Source organism: Cryptomeria japonica, chromosome 6 (genome assembly GCF_030272615.1).
Source record: "Cryptomeria japonica chromosome 6, Sugi_1.0, whole genome shotgun sequence".
Classification (NCBI taxonomy): domain Eukaryota; kingdom Viridiplantae; phylum Streptophyta; class Pinopsida; order Cupressales; family Cupressaceae; genus Cryptomeria; species Cryptomeria japonica.
In genome coordinates, this window is record NC_081410.1 from 18815535 (window position 1) to 18833821 (window position 18287).

General features: G+C 35.9%; 2 protein-coding genes across 3 annotated transcripts in view; one reads left to right on the forward strand and one right to left on the reverse strand.

Moving 5' to 3' along the window:
* Positions 1–757: 757 nt before the first annotated feature.
* LOC131048080 (pentatricopeptide repeat-containing protein At4g02750) lies at positions 758–4763 on the forward strand. 2 transcript variants are annotated; one of them, XR_009106354.2, is made up of 3 exons: positions 758–1621; positions 3101–4341; positions 4586–4763. XR_009106354.2 is itself a non-coding variant. In XM_057981939.2 (2 exons), exons 1-2 carry the CDS (start codon positions 1076–1078, stop codon positions 4172–4174), a joined length of 1620 nt encoding a protein of 539 aa, XP_057837922.1. In that variant the 5' UTR covers positions 758–1075; the 3' UTR covers positions 4175–4763. The 2 variants fall into 2 exon arrangements, 1 of the variants encoding a protein (XP_057837922.1); XM_057981939.2 differs by having other exon boundaries at positions 3101–4763.
* A 6742-nt stretch (positions 4764–11505) lies between these two features.
* The window catches only part of LOC131048031 (protein AE7-like 1), an 85284-nt gene continuing 78502 nt past the window's right edge, over positions 11506–18287 (reverse strand). Inside the window, exon 5 of the mRNA XM_059207098.1 lies at positions 11506–11991. Within this exon, the coding sequence (XP_059063081.1) occupies positions 11891–11991 (101 nt within the window). The 3' untranslated portion in view covers positions 11506–11890. The remainder of the gene's footprint in view (positions 11992–18287) is intronic.

Sequence of the window (18287 nt, forward strand, 5' to 3'; positions counted from 1 at the left end):
TTCCTATTCTAATCCTTTCTATCAAGGTTATGTTTTGGCTTCTCAAGCTCAAACAAATTTCTGTCGAGGATCCCTACCTCCCCCAAGAAATCAATAGATGGCGTATGGGCACGAAAGATTCGACCCAAGAACAACTATGCAGGGTGGTTGCTTTTGGGAATTATAGCGGGGATAAACTTGCTAGCCCTTTATAATAGTAGTAATTAATTCGACCGTACTATTTTCTTAGCCACGAGACAAAAATACTTTTGTTGCTTCTACTTGTGGACAAGTGGTTGAAAAACTTGGTTCATTTGTTAGACATGTCATTGAGATCACACAATTGTATTGCATATGATTACCAATTTATAATGTAATTTCAAACCTCAAACTCTATAGTATGTTACTCTTGGCTATAATACCTTATCTTCTTAAATCAAAACCTCCTAATAAAATCACTTACTATCGTCAATAAAACAAGAACATAGATATGATAATCCATCCACACAACAACCCACTACATGTTTCAAACCAACCTTATCAACTTGGAATCATATCCTTGTCAACTTATAATTTTTAAAACAAATTATATGTTTTATAAACTATTTAATTTTAGAGGTAAATGTCAAACATATTTAATTTTAGAGGTAAATGTCAAAACAAATGAAAGAGTAAACGAATTATACAGCGAAGTATAAAACTTGGGCTTAGACATGGCTTTATAACTTAGAAACTACAGCTGTTCTATATTTAAGAAAAGATTCAAAATTATTTATGATACTAATTTAAAAATTACATGGACTCACCAGAGCTTTAAAACGTCAAGTCGTATGCGGCCAGCGTTGGACCATGCTGCAACAAACTGAGATACTGTTAAGCAAATAGCTAGAGATGATGTAAAGCAGCTGCAGCAGCAATGAAACCACTTCAGTCATTTAGATTCATGAAAAATCTTCTTATACAAGATCAACTAAACGAGGCCTTAAGCATTTTGCACACCAAAGACCAGCTAGTAAGCTCTTCCGTGCATGGACTTCTTTAGCTGACCTGTACTAATGAGAAAGCCTTGGCAGGAGCCAAATTGGTCCATGCCCACATGATACAAACTGGATTCATGAATTTGGGTAACAGGCTTGTAACCATGTATGCCAAATGTGGGTGTCTGGTGGAGGGGTATAAGGTCCTGATCGAATTAGGTGAGTCAGATGTGGTCTCGTGGACTGTTATGATTTCTGCCTATGCAAGGATTGGGTGTGCTCAGGAAGCCCTGGCATTGTTTATCCGAATGCGAAAACAAGGCATTAAACCTGACCACTTCACTTTTGCCAGTGTTCTTCCCGCCTGTGTGAGCTTGGACAGGCTAAAGGAGGTACATGGAGATGTACTTAGATATGGGTTTCAGTCTGATGTGTTCGTGGGGAGTGCCCTTGTAACTATGTATGCTAAATGCGGGAGAGTAGAAGATGCATGCAATTTGTTTGACGGAATGCCTGAACGAAACGTTGTCTCATGGAATGCAATGATTGCCGGATATTCGCAGAACGGGTTTATGGATGAAGCCCTGAAGCTGTTCCAGAAAATGCCCGAGAAAAATGTAGTTTCGTGGAATTCAATGATCGCAGGTTATGCACAGATTGGGAAGGTAAGTCAAGGATTTATCCAAGCAACCAACAGGATCATCACAAAGAAAATAAACACTCACATAAAAATGATCTTAATATTCATCCATAACTTTGAAGTTGTTGCAGAAAATGACCGAGAAGAGTGTCGTTGAGTGGAATTCGGACGGTGAGAATTTACACAAACAATTCCCCATAAAGAATATTTCTAGGGGATAAAATTCATCCACAACTTTCAGGTTGTTTGAACAATGCCTTGAAAAATATGGTTTTGTGGATTTCCATGCATGTTATGCAGTAAATGGGCAGATAAGGTAAGAATTCATCCAAACAATCTACAAGATTAAACACAATGAAGTAAATCACAAAGAAAATAAATAGACCTAAAAACAATTTCTAGAGACGAAATAAGTTTCAAATTGTTTTGGGAGATGCCTGAGAAAAATATGATTTCATGGATTTCAGTGAATGCAAACTGTGCATAGACTGGGCAGGCAAGGTAAGAATTTACCCAAGCAGCCGATAAAGATTAAACATAATAACGTAAATCACAAAGAAATTAACACATCATCGAAAAAGATTTAATGGAAAAATTCATTCATAACTTTCAAGCTGTTTCGAAAAAATGACTGATAAAAATAGCACTTGGTGGGATTTCCTGGTTACAGGTTATGCACAAAATAAGAAGGCAGGGCAATTTTTTTCCCTTGTAAACATCAAATTCAATTACAATAGAGTAAATCACAAAAAATATAAGCACAAACCTAAAAATGATTTCAAGAGACGAAATTTGTCCATATTATTTCTAGTTGAGAAAAAGGCATTGTGAATCCTCTTTCAACCAGTGTTCTAAGGCTCCTACTATCCATAACGAAGAACTTGGCTTCTGATGTGACCAATATTTTCTAAAACATCTCTTAAGATGAGAATAAGGCATGGCCATCGAAGACCGAATCTGTCTGAGCCCAAGGATAATAACTTGGTTATGAACTCGAAACTCACATCCTCTAACTTTATTTAGAATATTTTCAGCCACTAGCAATGGAAGTTGAAGATAACTGTTTTAAAGCACTCGCATTCTGTACACCACTTAATCTGTAGATCTGATCTCTTTAACACTCAACATGATTTGCATACTCATCTTCTCCTGATATCACAATCTCTTTTGGCATATCCGCATGCCTTATGTAGCTTTCACCTTGTATGTCTCCAAGTTTTGACAGAATTCATACATAACATCGACTTCCTTAAATGTCAATTTACACCATAACATTTAAATCTGACTACATTATCTGCTCAGTCAATGAAATTTCAAAGGAGTTACATCCTTTGGTTTCTATTAATTGTTTAAACTGTCTTTTGCCCTCTATCTTTGCCCTCCGTTTCTATGTTTGTTCTCTATTCTTATGGTTATCATGTTTTTTGACGCTCTATTTTGTGTTTCTACAAAGTACGGATTCTAAACCTATAGTGCTCTAATTTATTGTTTCCCGAATTAGCAGATCAATGAGGCCTTGAAGCTCTTCAAGCAAATGGGCAAGCAAAATGTGGTTTCATGGAATACGATGATTGCTGGATACGCACAGAATGGCTTTATTGACAAGGCTGTAGACTTTTTTTGGCAGATGCCTGACCGAAACGAGGTTTCCTGGACAGCAATTATTGCGGGTTCTGCTCAAAATGGGTATGCTGAGGAAGCCGTGAAGTTTTACCGAGAAATGGAACTAAGAGGTATGAAGCCAACTTACATAACATTTGTGAGTGTTCTGTCAGCATGTGCAGATCTGGCAGCTCTTGAACAAGGAATGCAAATCCATCAGGAAATAGTTAGGAGTGGAGTGGAGTCTATTGTCACTGTGGGCAATGCTCTTTTAGACATGTATGCAAAATGTGGGAGCATAGAGAATGCAAAAGATCTGTTTGATAGAATGCCTCAACATGATGTGATCTCATGGAATACAATGATTACTGGATATGCCATGAATGGCAGTGGCAAGGAAGCCCTCAACCTGTTTGAACAAATGCTCTGCATGGGCATTATACCAGATCATGTGACCTTCGTTGGTGTTTTGTCTGCATGTTGCCATATTGGCCAAGTGGACATGGGCTGGCGATACTTCCATTCAATGAGTCAAGATTATCACATCAACCCATCAATTGAGCACTATACCTGTGTTGTTGACCTTCTTGGACGTGCAGGGCTCATGAGTGAGGCATACAACTTGATTTGCAAGATGCCAACAAAACCTGGACTAAGTGTGTGGCGGTGTTTACTTGGTGCCTGTAGTAGCCATAACAATAAAAAGCTAGGAGAACTTGTGGCCGACCACCTTTTTGAGCTGAATCCCGAGTCCGACTCACCTTATGTGCTGATGTCAAATATCTGTGCTGCAGCTGGCCAGTGGAGTAACATAGAAGTGCTGCGGAAAAGAATGAAAGACAGAGGTGTAACAAAGAAACCTGGGTGCAGTTGGATTGAGGTTGATAAACAGTTGCATGCTTTCCTTGTTGGAGACAAATCACAGCCACAAACAGACGAGATTATGGGCAATTGGAGATATTGTCTAGGCAGATGAGATCTACAGCGTATGTGTCTGAAACAAGGTCGATACTGAATGATACGGAGGATGAGCAGAAGGAACAAATTCTTCATGAGTACAGCAAGAAGCCGGCTCTTGCTTTCAGGCTTAAAACTTCATAAATACAACCGCTGGGATTACTATTTGGATCATCAAAAATCTGAGTGAGTTGTGATTCCCTCTTTGCCATTTAGGCTATTTTCAAGAGTTTTGAACAAGAATTTGTTTTGAGAGATGCCATTCATTTCTATCATTTTAAGAATGTGAAGTGTACTTTGGGGATTACTGGTGAAGCAGAGCTGCTAAACGAATTTGTTTGTCAAGATATCTTGCAAAATTGCACGCTTCAGTGCTTGGGCATGTATCTTTAATTCATTTATTGTGTATTATTCTTTTGATGCTTTGCAGCGTTGCAGGTCTAACTTTTATTACTTAAGCATGCGTTGCACTTGTATGTGATAGACACACTGGTAGTGCATGGCATCCTCATAGAGATGGAGCAGGATGCTTGTCGGTCATAAAATACTTAATGAAGGATATTTCCAATGTGAGTTGATGGGGTTCTACCCTTACATTGTTTTAACCAGCATATCTTCTCTTGTATTGTGTCTACATTTGACTGCATGAATGCATTCTGCAGAGGTACCATTAGATTATTGGTTGTTTGACAATCTTGTTTAACTTGTATTATGCTCGACTATGTTCAGATGTTTCTTTTTGTGTTTAGAATAATACAAGGCTCGAAAGTTGGGAAGAATTATATCATTTGTCGTCCCATATTCATTTACATAAATGTATAGAATCTGAACTGACTTTCTAAAACGATACAAACCTAGTGGAATCTTCTAATGGCTACACTTGTAAAATTCTGAAGTTACACCAATACTATTACATTTCTCATGACTCAGTACACGAATTGCTCAGAAAATGAATATAAATGTTGATGAATTTGAGATGAGGAGAAACAATAATGTGATGGGCTAAGCTGGTAAAGGTGGTAATAGAGCTACCAGGAAACCTTCTCTTTCTAGTTCCTTAAGGTCCCTATTAAATAATACCTTCCATGATGCAAACTTGCAAATATTAGGTGAAGATAGTGAACAAGAAAAAATGATTCTTGATGAAGAACCGGAATTGATTGATAAAGCTAGGCAAAGAAAGGACCTTCAAGATGAAATTGACCAACTGCCTCAAGCCCATGCTTGTGTTCCCTGACAGAAAAATCATCAAGTAGACGATCAACAAAATGCTCAAAATATGCACAACCAACAAATACCTCAATAGAATAGAGGGGTTAATCAATACAAGATATCCTTTGGGGACTAAAAGATATAGGCAATTAGACTTCTTCTAGATCCAAGGTTATCCTAATTTGATTCCCAATGAAATCAAAGGAAAGGTACAAAACTTCCAAGGCAACAACGTTGTTTTGGCGAAGAGTATTTAAGATATTTCATCAATATAACTAATGTGTTTGAAATTGAATATGAAGATGTGAAGATGAATATATCTGTACATTCCTTGGAGGAGAGTGGCAAGGAATGGTTTAAAGGAACTTGGCTGATAATAGTATCTCTTCCTAGGAAGATTTTCTTCCTATTTTGAGAATGCAATATGGGGATTCAATCGATCCTAAGTTTGGTATCCATGAGCTCACCGTCATCAAGAAGTGTATCAATGAAAAATGAATGACTTCAAAAATAGGTTCATCTTCGCCATGAGAAAAGCACCTCGACACCTTAAGCCTCTTGAATCTATGTGCCTTGTGCTTTGATGCGATCCCTTTGGTTCTAAAATATGTTATTGTTTGAGAGACAAAAACACTCAAATCCTCAAGGAAGCATATTCTATAACTATAAACATTGAGAGTAACATGAAGGCGTTTGGTAAAAAATTAAAAAGAGCAATGTGAAGTTGTCACAACCAAATAGAGTTGCTATGAGCAAACCTTTTTCAACTAAGGATAAACTAGATAAGCTAATTACAAGGTGTCATGAAATGAAAAGGGTTTGCTACCTTAAGGTGTATCCAAACACTTTAAAGAAGGACAAAGGATGCACAATAGACCATATAATATTGATTGGTCTAATAGACCTGAATAGCATAATGCAAGGCATGCACAAAAAATTGTAAATTCCAAACAGTGGGATAAAGATGTGCTTGGCCTTGACCAAGGAAATTGTTAGCTATTGGGATGATAATATGTGGTGTGATTCTTGTTACATTCCACATGTCATAATTATGTTGTTACACTCTCTTTGTGTAGATATGAGTAGTTCCAAAATGATGAAGGTGGTCTAGAGTATGATGAGGACAACATTGACCAATTTGATGAATTAGTCACTGACCATATAATGGACACAATGTCATAGTACCTCTAGTATGAGTGATCAAATCTTCCAATTTGATGACAAGCTTGGCCCCCAACCTTATCAACTACTAGATTGTGATTTTGAGCTTGTGTGTCCTCTTACACAATAGAGGTGTAAGAGAATCAGACCTTTAAATGAGGATATCAAGCCCCCCTTGGTGTAGCCATGGAGTAGGCAAAAAATGGCATCCAATTGAGGAGTAGAGTTGTTCTAGTGCAACCACATAAGGCTAATAAGTTAGATTTATGACACAAAAGGTTATTACTAGTGAACAAAAGGTGAATGTTGATGACAAATAGCATGTTCTAGCTATGAATGCTATTGATAAAAGAAAACATCTAGAACAATAGTAAAATAAATAAGAATGCATATCCAAGACATAGTTTTTGCATGTGCAAGAAAAGGATGTTGTTTGTGGAGACGAGGTTGTAAATACAAAGGGGTCTAGGAAAGACAAGGTGAGAACAACACACCAAGTGCCTATAGATACCTAAGATGGAATGAAAGTAAGATATACATATGTTACTTCTTTGTCCAACTGAGTGATTTCGTGCATACCAAATGCAAACATAGTGAACTTAGCACCAAGAACTCCTCTACTACAACACACCCCAATTGACGTAGGACTAATTATGAGTCAGGTATGAGTTTCAATGCCTTTCTCTTAAGCTCTTAGAATCCTAGAACACAAAGTCTAGGATATATCTTTTATTTTAAAGGTTGTGGGTGAACTAGTAGTTTGTACTACTATGGAAGTATACCTTGGTGCATCAATTGTTAATTTGAAGTTGGTTGTTGATCCATTATATGCCATATTCACAATCAATGGTTGGATCATCTACAATTGCATGCTTGATTCATGTGCATCCAACAATGTCATACCACTTGAGATAATGAATGATCTTGTTTTTCAAGTGACAAAGTCCTAGGGGTAAGTTATTTTATATGGACTCTAGAGAAGTATATATCATTGGACTAGTAAGTGATGTAGAATTTTGACTTGCTACTTATCTAGACAAAGTCCTTAAGATGGATGTTATAATGGGGGATTGTTCTCCTAAGTGGGGAATGTTGTTATCATGTAAATGGGCACCTTCCATTGGTGGAAGCATATAGATGGTGTTTTCTTATGCCACCATTCCTTTGCATGGTAATAATGTGAAGTTGTATATGGAACAAAGGTTCCAAGGTAACGACGAATGTAGGTGTAAGATTGTTGACCAAGTAAACTCATTTGATACTAGCATTGATCATATGATTAACTCCTTTGCTACTAGCATTGGTCATATGATTGGGTTTTGTGATAGAATGGATCCCCTTGTTCTGATAAGATGTTGATATAGTTAAATGATCTTTGGACCATGGTTTTTCATGAATCTCAGTCAAAGGATGATAACAATGTAGGTGTACATTTGTTATCTCCAAATTGTGAGAAGCACAAATTTTCTTTCAAGTTAACCTTCCAATGTACTAATACCATTGTAAAATATGAAGCCCCTTTTTTAGGGTTGAATATTGCTTTTAAGCATGGAGTTAGATGCCTAAAGATTTATAGAGACTCAAAACTTGTAGTTTAGCAAGTCAAAGGTGCATATGCAACCAAAGAGAGAAAACTTAGAATGCATACGAATGTTATTTGGGATATTATAGAGTTGTTTGATTCTTTTGGCATTTAGTGGCTAGATAAAAATGATAATGTGGAGGTTGGCACTCTTGATGTTGCAGCATTGAGGTACAATTTGAATGTAGATCTTGGACATTGTTGCAGTGGAGCATTGATGTGTTGGCAAGGCCTAGCATACCAGACAAGATATACAATTGGCAAGTGTTTGTTGATACTCAACATGTTTATAGATTCTTAAATGGTATGGATGATTTTGATAATCAACTTATTGATTGGAAACTAATGGTTGAGATTGAAGATGGAAAAGTAACCTTATTTGAGAATGAGATAGTGTGGCTCAAAACAAACACTATCCCTAAAGGATTGGTTGCCTTAGACAAAATGTATGAAAGCAAAGACCACTTTAAGAATAACAACAAATCAACTCATTAAGATGATGTTGAAGAAGTGAACTAAGGGACAAATGAAAATTCCAAGATGGTTTTGTTGTGTAAGAAAAGTGATCCTAGACTAACATGTATATTAACCTAAGTCAAATACTTCTCACATACAATATTACAAATGTGAGTGGGCTTGGCTCATGTCTACAAGGAAGAGCCACATCGTACTAGACTTACACTCTTGTTTATTGCATGTGATTGACATTGGTCGTATGTGTGCAATGAACTAGGTAAGAGAAGGGTAAATTGAATAATATTGACAAAATACAAAAAAATGCATAAGAGAGTTAATACATCTGGAAACAAGACATAGATAAGAACATTGATTTTGCCAGACATAAGTGCTAGGTGCCCCTATCTTGAAGGTGGTTTTGTCACGAGTCAATGTCAAAAATGAGGTCAAGAGCCTATTGGGTGGTTGTGCTCCAAATTCCAAGAAAATATGTCCATGCTAGCACGTCGCACTAGTGTCTTGGGGTTTTTGTTGTTCGTAGTCTAAAATTGTTCGTCACTATCTACCCTACATGTCTATTTATTTTTTTCTAATGGCAATCTTTAGATCTATACATGTACTCAAAAAAGAGGAAAAGATTGTGTTGTATAGGGGCTTGCCTAATTCAAACCTTGTGTTAGTGTTCCCACCTTCACAATAGCAATGATGATAACAATAACAATCATGTGATCCCTCAAGAGAATAGGGGGAAAAAAAAAAACTAAAATGATTACCTTAAGCATGTAACCCTTGCTTGAATCGCATGTAAGGTGATCTTGATTTGCTTTCATGAGGTCTTGTAAACGGATTACTACAACATGATAATAATGATGAATCATAAACAATGAATAATACTTGATAACAAATTGGCGTATGCTTGATAATGCCATCAAACTTCTCCACTTAATTGATCTTGATTTCTTAGGATTGGAGAGAGACTCTTAGAAGATCTTAGAAGGTGTTGCAAATGAGAGAGGGGGTTTCTTTTATATACAACTAACACCTTTTCACAAGCAAACATTTCGAGAGAGGCCAACATAAGGATACATCCATTAAGGGGTGACATCGACAATCACATATTTGAATTTGGAGCCCAACAGGGAGGATATGGGGCACTAGGCACCCTAGTCCAACCCTCTTTGGTTACATAAAGGTCTAGGCACAAGGGGGTTAAACCAATATTATAGATCTAGACACGGATTGGGTCTATTTTTACTAAATCAAACCATCTCCAAAAAGGATGCTAAACACAACATAATATTGTAAAAGATATACAATTTATGGTGTTAGATTTAACCCCCACTTTAGCAAGAGTATTAGCTTATGCACATACCTACCTCAAAGTAGAGAGAAGTTGAGGTTACGAGGTTATGACAAGTTTTATGAAAGAATTACTATCTATTTTTGGCCAAAGGAGTGTATTCTAAAGTTCAAATACAAACACGTCAAGTCTTTATAAATTGGAGGTGATTGCTTCATTTAAGCATTTGTGTATCAAATCCTTGAGTCTTGTTTTCATCTATCCATTCTAAAAATACAAATTCCCATGGATTTGAAAATCTAAGGATGAAACCTCTGGTTTCTTGAATTAATCTCATCCAAATATTGCTTTTGTGCTAAAAAGATGCAAGTTGTGAAGATTGTGGTAATATAGTGAAACACTAAACAGTTTTCAAATTTAAATTGGAATTCATCAATTTTAATAGTGTTGAATGAGTATCAACATTTTGTCGTACATTTTATCATAATAAGACAACTTCAAAGTTTTGGTGAATTTCAATTTTCATATTTCATATTTGCAATTAGTTTTGTTTAATTTAGTGTAATCGTATACAAATGTATAGTTAAATTGAATATTTCTCATCCTATGCTCTCACTCCACGCTTGGATGTTGGTGATCAAAATCTGTTCTAAATGATTTATTGTAGGTTTCATGAAAGGTACATTTTAAATTTTAGTTAAAATCAATTGCTTGTGCATAATAGTACATTTACATGTTTACTTTGTGACTAAATTTGAGTGCAGATCTCTTTCAACACATTTCATATGCAATTGTTAAAACTATATTTAAATGTTTCAGTTTTGCAAATTTTATAATGAAATCTTGATTAAGGGCTTTACAATCATGAACACGTGATGCCTAATTGTGAATGATCACTAAGAACGCTGGCACCTTTGTAATGTCTAACCATTGGGTTCACACAAGATAACAATTGAAAACAAGTATACACTACTAAATACATTATCAAGCTATTTCTCAAGCATTTGTATCACCAAGATGCGAGGAAATTGCTAAAAAGAACTTTAAAATTGCAATTTATATATATTCACTAGTAAGATATATTATTAAGCTAGATTGGAGTCTTCCTATTACCAAAATGTGTAGAAATTGCAATCAAAACCAAACAAATATTATTTTGACCAATCAATTAGGCTTTTAGAGCTCACCTAGCTCTTGATGAGATATTGGACTATACTTGGACTTTGCATATGGAAGCTCATCATGGTACACTTATATTTGACTAGAGAGTGTTGCTCAAGCAAATGGATAAAAGTCTATGGAAAAATGTTCTCTTGCAATATCTAGGTTCAAAAGTTGAAACAAAGCTTTCACGGTGATCCTTAAAAAGATCAGCTCGTCGAAAGGTAACATACTCCCAAGGCTACCCATGAGCTCATACCATTTGCTCCGACAACTGTTATGCAGGCAATCAAACACAATTTGAACAAAGTCAATATCACCAAGACACTAGAGCTCTTTAATGCAGGCCAACCATAGAACAAGGTTGCCTAGGTTTCGTCTTCAAAAAGTTTGAAAGGCTTGGACGTTAGGATAAGACTGTAAGTCACTAAGAAAGATGCATGGTCTACTTATATGAAAGTAGTTAATTAAATAAAAATACTAGAAAGATTTTTTTCATTCTTCTCTATTTTTATTACTGATATTTAATTTATATTCTAAGCATTGGGTCCCATAGGGCCTCATCCATTCGTTTTGGATTTGGTCTAAACAAGCTTGGCCAACCCCAAAAAGTTTGGCTTGAACCGAAGCTTTTGACCAGGTCAACATAAACTTGGTAACTTGTACAAATAAAAATAACAAATCATAAATAGAATTATTTTTAACAAACATATATAAGAACCTCATGTCATATCTGTTATACAACGGACAGCAACCATCCAAGGAGCAATCGATAAACTGGATTGGATCATTTGTTTTAATCCATGACAAGCTAGAGACTGTTTAAGGAAAGCTGCCAAGTTTCTACAATACAGTTGCTTTATTCACAGTTCGTTTGACTCAAGACACTCATCAACAAGTTGCAGAAGATTGGGGTTCTCCAAGGCAGCAGCCACTCGTTCTTTGTCATTCAACTGCTTGTTAACTGCACAAAACAAAAATTCAAATAAAATTTCTTTGGAATGCTTGTATGATATGTAATAGCAATTGAGATACAATGCAAATTCAAGTTAGAAATATAATATCAAAAATTAAATTTTATGATATTCTAGTTCTCATTTAACATATCATTCAATTTAAGCAAAAAACCAACCATCTAATCATACCAATGCAACATGGAAAAATTACAAAACAAATACATTAATAATACCGTAAAGAAATTCAATGCTTGAATTCACAACTAGATGTACAAATCAAATGTATGTGCCCGCCCATATTCATCTTGACAAAGAAAGCTGTGCCTAAGTATATTGATTGTCAAAAGAAGATATGTAATGTCTAGGACATAATAGATTGAATTTGCAGTCTAGGACATAATAGATTGAATTTGCAATACAATTTTATGTAGGATTATGGCATTTCTTGAGCAGAACAATTGTATCTAGTTTATGCAAATTATTTCTTGAAAGTACTACAGGAGCATGGATCCTCTAAAATCAAATTAGAAACACTACTCAGATCTAAATTAATTTGTTTACAGATACCTTCCGAAGTGAGGAACAAAAATCTCAAATCTGAGACATGCTCCTCAAATGTCTAGCTATTGAAGACGAAGAAATAGGCTTAAAATGGTACACTAACTTATCTAGTTTGTGCAAATTATTTCTTGAAAGTACATACAGGAAAATGGATCCTCTAAAATCAAATTAAAGACACTACTCGGATATAATTTAATTTGTTGAGAGATACCTTCCAAAAGGAGGAACATAAATCTCATCTGAGACATGCTCCTAAAATGTCTAGCTATTGAAGACGAAGAAATAGGCTTAAACTGGTGCACTAACTGGATAGTAACAAACTGCCAACAATCACGAACTGGCACAACCCAAGTTATACAAACAGCCACAACTCAGAAATGCTTAGCCTGCCAACAATGGCATTCTAGCACACTGACTAAAATAAAAACCTTTGCACAACAACTAACAAAGGTTGCTCAGCAACTGAGATATGTTGGGTAGCAACTAAGCTACTTTGCACAACTAGGATACTTTACATAGTAAATGAGACCTCTCCTTGTGTAGCAACTAAGAGCCAATCAATTTTGCCTAAATTTTCAAATCACATCTTCCCATTTAGGAAGCATTTGTACCCAAAAGTTCATGAACAATGGGCAGAAGCTGAGGAAAACCCTACACAAGAATCCTCAATAATGCTTGGCAACATCCAAGCCACTCATCCTTCAAACATCAAATAACCAAAACATGGTGACCTGCCCACCTTGACTGGACCAAGCATCATTTGAGCAAAACTGAAACTCTCAGAAGCATTCTTGAACCTATTGTCCCTTACCTCCAAGCAAGTTGAACTTATTGGCCACAGAGCAACCAAGCCGTTGAAGTTTTTCGTCATTGATGTCAAAGATTTAAGTTGAAGTTTTTAGCTTAAGCTGCTTGAGGGGCCTGCTTGGTTACTTGACCTGCGTGCTTGCCTTGTTGAGTTGGTTGGCTGTCTACAACAGCTGGTTGTGTCAGTTTGAGCAAGGTGTTTGCCTACCTGTTAATAATCAGCAGCTGAGTCAGAAGACTCAGAACCTATGCCACATCATCATCTGACTATTCTAATCTATCAGCGACTTTTTTTTTATTGTTTTTTTAAAAAAGGGGAATCACCGAATCACGCATATTCAAGAATCTTTTGAACACAAACTTATGGAATGCGTTGAACTGTTTTTATGGCTGCCATCATATATTTTTCTGACAGGGAAGTCCTGTGGGCTGGAAGTGGAATTTATGGAGTCGTTTTTTTTGGAGACAGTTTTTATTTTTCTGAAGTCATGGAGCTCTTTTTGGGAGGAATTTAATTCACTGATTTTTTTTTTGTATGCAATTTGGAAAGGTCAGAAATAACGCCTGCCTTCAATTTCTTCAACAAATATTGTGGCATGAAGATGTTTTTTAAGAAAGACACGAACAGGGATTGGAGCATGTAAAAATCTGAGGGAATCATTTTTTTATAGGTAGGACTCCATATCGCCTAGGTGTTCTTTTCTTTTGTGTATGGCTGAGTGAAATTTTTTTTTAAAAAGAAGACCCGATACTTCTTTTTGTAATTAGTCGGCTGTGTCTTTCGTGGAGGACAGGTTAGAGGTTGTGAAGCGCTGTTTGTATTTTAGTTTTTCTGGCAGAGCCATTGCTAGTCAGGGATTCGATTATTGTTTCCTTTTGATACCTTAGTGGATTTTTTATTTTTTTTTAGAAAAGGTTTTGTTTTTAGGTTGAGACGATTTTTGTGTGTACACTGCTGATCTGATCATATGTCCACACTATTATTATTCTGAAAACATGGTGATTCAGCTGAACAGGACAGAGCTTATAATTTTTGTGGTGTATTGAATTCCTGATTACTACAGTATGTAACTGAAATTGGTTCTTTCGTATGGCCTGTGATGGGTGTGCTACCGTGTGCCTTCTCAAAAGCTGGGAGTTTTCGTATGAAAAAAAAAATCTCGAGAAATTAGTCTACAATGTCAAGCAATTTTGTTTTGAACCTGTGACATGAATCCGAAGGCAGACTGATTAACAGACTCAATCAGATATCCAATAAAATTGAAGTTGGTGCTTCTGATTTACTGTGTGAAGTTGGTGCTTCAGAATTGTTAAGTTGGTGTTTTGAAAGGGTTGGTGCCCTTTGTAAGTTGAAGCTCACTCAAGTAGGGTTGGTGCCCATTTTGAAGATTAATAAAAGGCTGATTTACCGTGGATTTTTGCCTGAAAGTGTTTTCCACAAGAAAATTTGGAGTTTGGTCTTCTCTGATTTATCTTTTATGTTTTATGTTTGTCTTTGGAATTTTAAGTTTTAATTTCATGCAATATTGATTCACCCCCCCCTCTCTCTCTCCACCCACCTCTCAGCATTGCTTGTGTGTTCTTCAATTGGTATCAGAGCCAGTACCTTCTTCAAAAGCTTAAAAGCTTGAAGGTTGTTTCTGTTTGATTGTAAAATGAATGCTCTAGAAGGACTACCAATGAATAGGGATCGTTTGTTTGATGGTTCTAATTATGCCTCCTGATGTGTTAGGATGAGTGCATATCTGATGTCACTTGGAATTGATGTTTGGAACAATGTTGTGTTGGGCTACACACCTCATTGGGATCCTCCATCTACTGCTGATGAAAAGAAAGCCTTCGAATGCAATGCAAAGGCTATGAATGCCATTTTGTGTGGATTATCATAATCAAATTTTGTAAAAGTTATGCTCTATGATAGTGCTCAAGCTATGTGGGATAAGCTTAAAAATGCTTACGAAGGAGATGAAAAAGTGAAGAAATCCAAGCTTCAGACTCATAGAATGCAGTTTGAAAGTCTGAAAATGAAAGAAGATGAGAATGTTACACCATACTTTCTGAGAGTAGATGAAGTTGTGAATTCTCTAAAAGGTCTTGGTGAGAAGGTTGATGATAGTCTAGTTATTCAGAAAATCTTAAGGTTTTTACTTTTAAGATTTGATGCCAAGATCTCAGCCATAGAGGAGATGGTTAATTGTCATGTCCCCTTCTCAAAAATAAAACTTACTATTTATAGTAGGCCGGTTTGTCCAAAATTAGTAAGTCAAGTCTTGTGAACAATTGGGAAATAAAGTTCTAAATGGAAAAAAAATCAAATCAGATTTTAATGTCAAATTATTAAATGGCATTTTAAATTAATTGAAGCCAAAACTGACAAGGGGGTTTCGAGAATCTCAAAATTAGCAGTTATCAGTCTTCTTGAGTTCAAATGAAGAAGTTGGATAAAATGGCAATTTCTATTCAACTGGTGGAAGTGGAGATGCATTTTTGGAAAGGCAGTTACAACTTTTGAAATGCAAGATTCCTTCCTCTTTGGCATGGGGATTTTGGTGCCCAAAAGTGCTTTTTTGAATATTGTGCCTTTTATAGTGATTTCGATTTGATTTGGATTCATTCTATCTTATGATTTTAACAGAATGTTGTTCTTCTTCAGCGGCTGAGAAATCATTGAAGGAGTGATCTTCCAGGCTGATAAACCAAGGGGATAGAGGCTTGCAGGCAGTGTGTTTACAAGTCTCCAGTGGCAATCACATCCAGGGGTTGCAATTGTGCTTCAAAGAGACTTTGTGTGTTGATTTGACAGGGGTTGTAATAAATAGTGTGTTGTAGTTTCTCAGTCAGATTTGTATTGCTAGTAATAACAGCATATATTGTTGTTCTTGGCTGTGTTAGACATTTATTTCATGCATCTTTCTATTGTGGTAAGTGTGAGGAGTTTGGAGAGTATTTTGGATTTGGTAGTGGATTTGTGACGCTTTGAGCTCCATTTCTAGAGTCTATTTTGTAATGCTTCATGGTAGATTTGTAGACAGTCACAAAAATACATTTGCATGCTGTTATAATGCCAAAACTTTTGTAGAATCTTCTTCTTATGTTTATGAGGATTTTAAGTGTTTATAAGTTCATTGGTGCAATTTTCAGCATACCAGATTTCCTCGTTTGGTTGCAAACTGTAAATCTGAGTTGGGTTATTAGAAATTTGTAAATCTGATATAAAATTGTAGCAAGGTTTATTACATTGATCTTGATAAAATGTCAATCGACAAACTCCATGGTATATTGACAGCATATGCGATGAGGACAAACACAGAAACATAATAAAAAAAGACCGCTTTCAAAGCTTCAAAGAAAGGTAAACAAAAGGAGCAAGTATAAAGTGATAGTTTGGATGATGATTCAGATTCAAAGGAAGCTTTGTTCATGAAAAGGGTAAAGGAATTCCGCAAACAAAAGAAGAAGATGCCTCTCAAGTGCTTTAACTGTGGACAGGTTGGACACTTTGCAGCTAAATGTCCTTATGAGAATGTTGAAGACATCGGTAATGAAAAGAAGCCAAAGTTCTACAAAAAGAAGTTCAGGGGAAAGGACAAGAAGACATGGAAATCCAAAAAGAGTCTATATTCAAAGAAGGAAAGTGATTCTTGTAAAGGAAGTGATGAAAAATCTCTGAGTGATGAGATTTTGTTTATGGCTTTAGAAGAATCTCAAATTGAAAATCAAGAAGATGCAGAAGTGGACCTTAAACAAGAATTGTTAAGTACTCTTAGTGAAATCAAAAGTCTTAAAAGAAGAAAAACCTAAATCTGAAGTTGCTACTCAAAGAAGAAACTGAAGAAAAAGTCAGAAGATCACAAGCTCTTGAAGATGCAAAGAAACAAATAAATGATCTGAAATTTCAGATTGATGAGGCTAAGAAACTTGAAGAGGAATTGGAAAATCAGATTAAAGTCAAGGCTGAAAGTTGTGAAAAACTTGAAGTTGAGATTGCTTTTCTTATGAAGATAGAGAAATAATCTACATTGCTAAACCAAGAAGAGATAATTCAAAAAGGTTCACTTTCATTGTACAATCTGTTAGCTTCTCAAGAACAGCCCTCAAAGAAGGGTGGAGTTGGCCTTGAAGAAGGTCAAAGATTGAAGGTAGAACAACAAACTTCTAATGGTGAAAGCTCAAGGTTTTCATTTTCAAAACCAGAAATAATGCTTTCAAGAATCCTTTCAGTGCTAGACAAGCACACTTAACCAGGTCTACATATTCATTCTTTCATAGTTACTGTTTTGCTTGTAACTATTTTGGACACAAGGCAGCTAATCATAGGATGTCTTTTAGAAAATATTTCAATTTTGCAAACAAGAACTATTTTGCTCCTCTGAGAGATTATAATTATGTTTACTATAAATGTAATAATATTATAATTATGTTTGCTATAAATGTAAGAACATTGGGCACAATGCAAGATTTTGTAAGAATGGCAGGGCAGATTTTCCAAAGACGGATGTTAAGAACAATACAAAGGAAACCAAAGTTTTGGAGGAAGAAAAAGAAAGAGGCTGAAACTAAGTCTTTGATTGTGCAAACAACTCTTCTTGCACATAATGAAAGAGATATTTGGTATGTGGATAACCAGAGAAGAGAGCAAGTTCTTAACTCTCAAGAAATCTAATGGTGGTAAGGTACACTCATATTGAGTGATGGTAAGACTAAAGTTGAGAATTGTTGTTTGTAGAAGGGTTGAAACATAATCTACTCAGTGTCAGTCAATTGTGTGATCAAGGTCATAGTTTAACATTCAGTTCTGATTGTTGCAAGATTAGTAAAGATAGTGTTCATATTGCTGAAGCCAATAAGGCAAGGAATAACTTATATATTCTTGAAGATGCTAAAAGCGAAATTTGTTGTTTGAGTGTACTTGATGAATCTTGGTTGTGGCACAGGA

Coding starts and splice junctions, on each gene's coding strand:
- LOC131048080 (XM_057981939.2), top strand. CDS start 1,076: ATGATACAAACTGGATTCATGAATTTGGGTAACAGGCTTGTAACCATG. Junction 1,622..3,100: donor GTTATGCACAGATTGGGAAG/GTAAGTCAAGGA, acceptor CCGAATTAGCAG/ATCAATGAGGCCTTGAAGCT.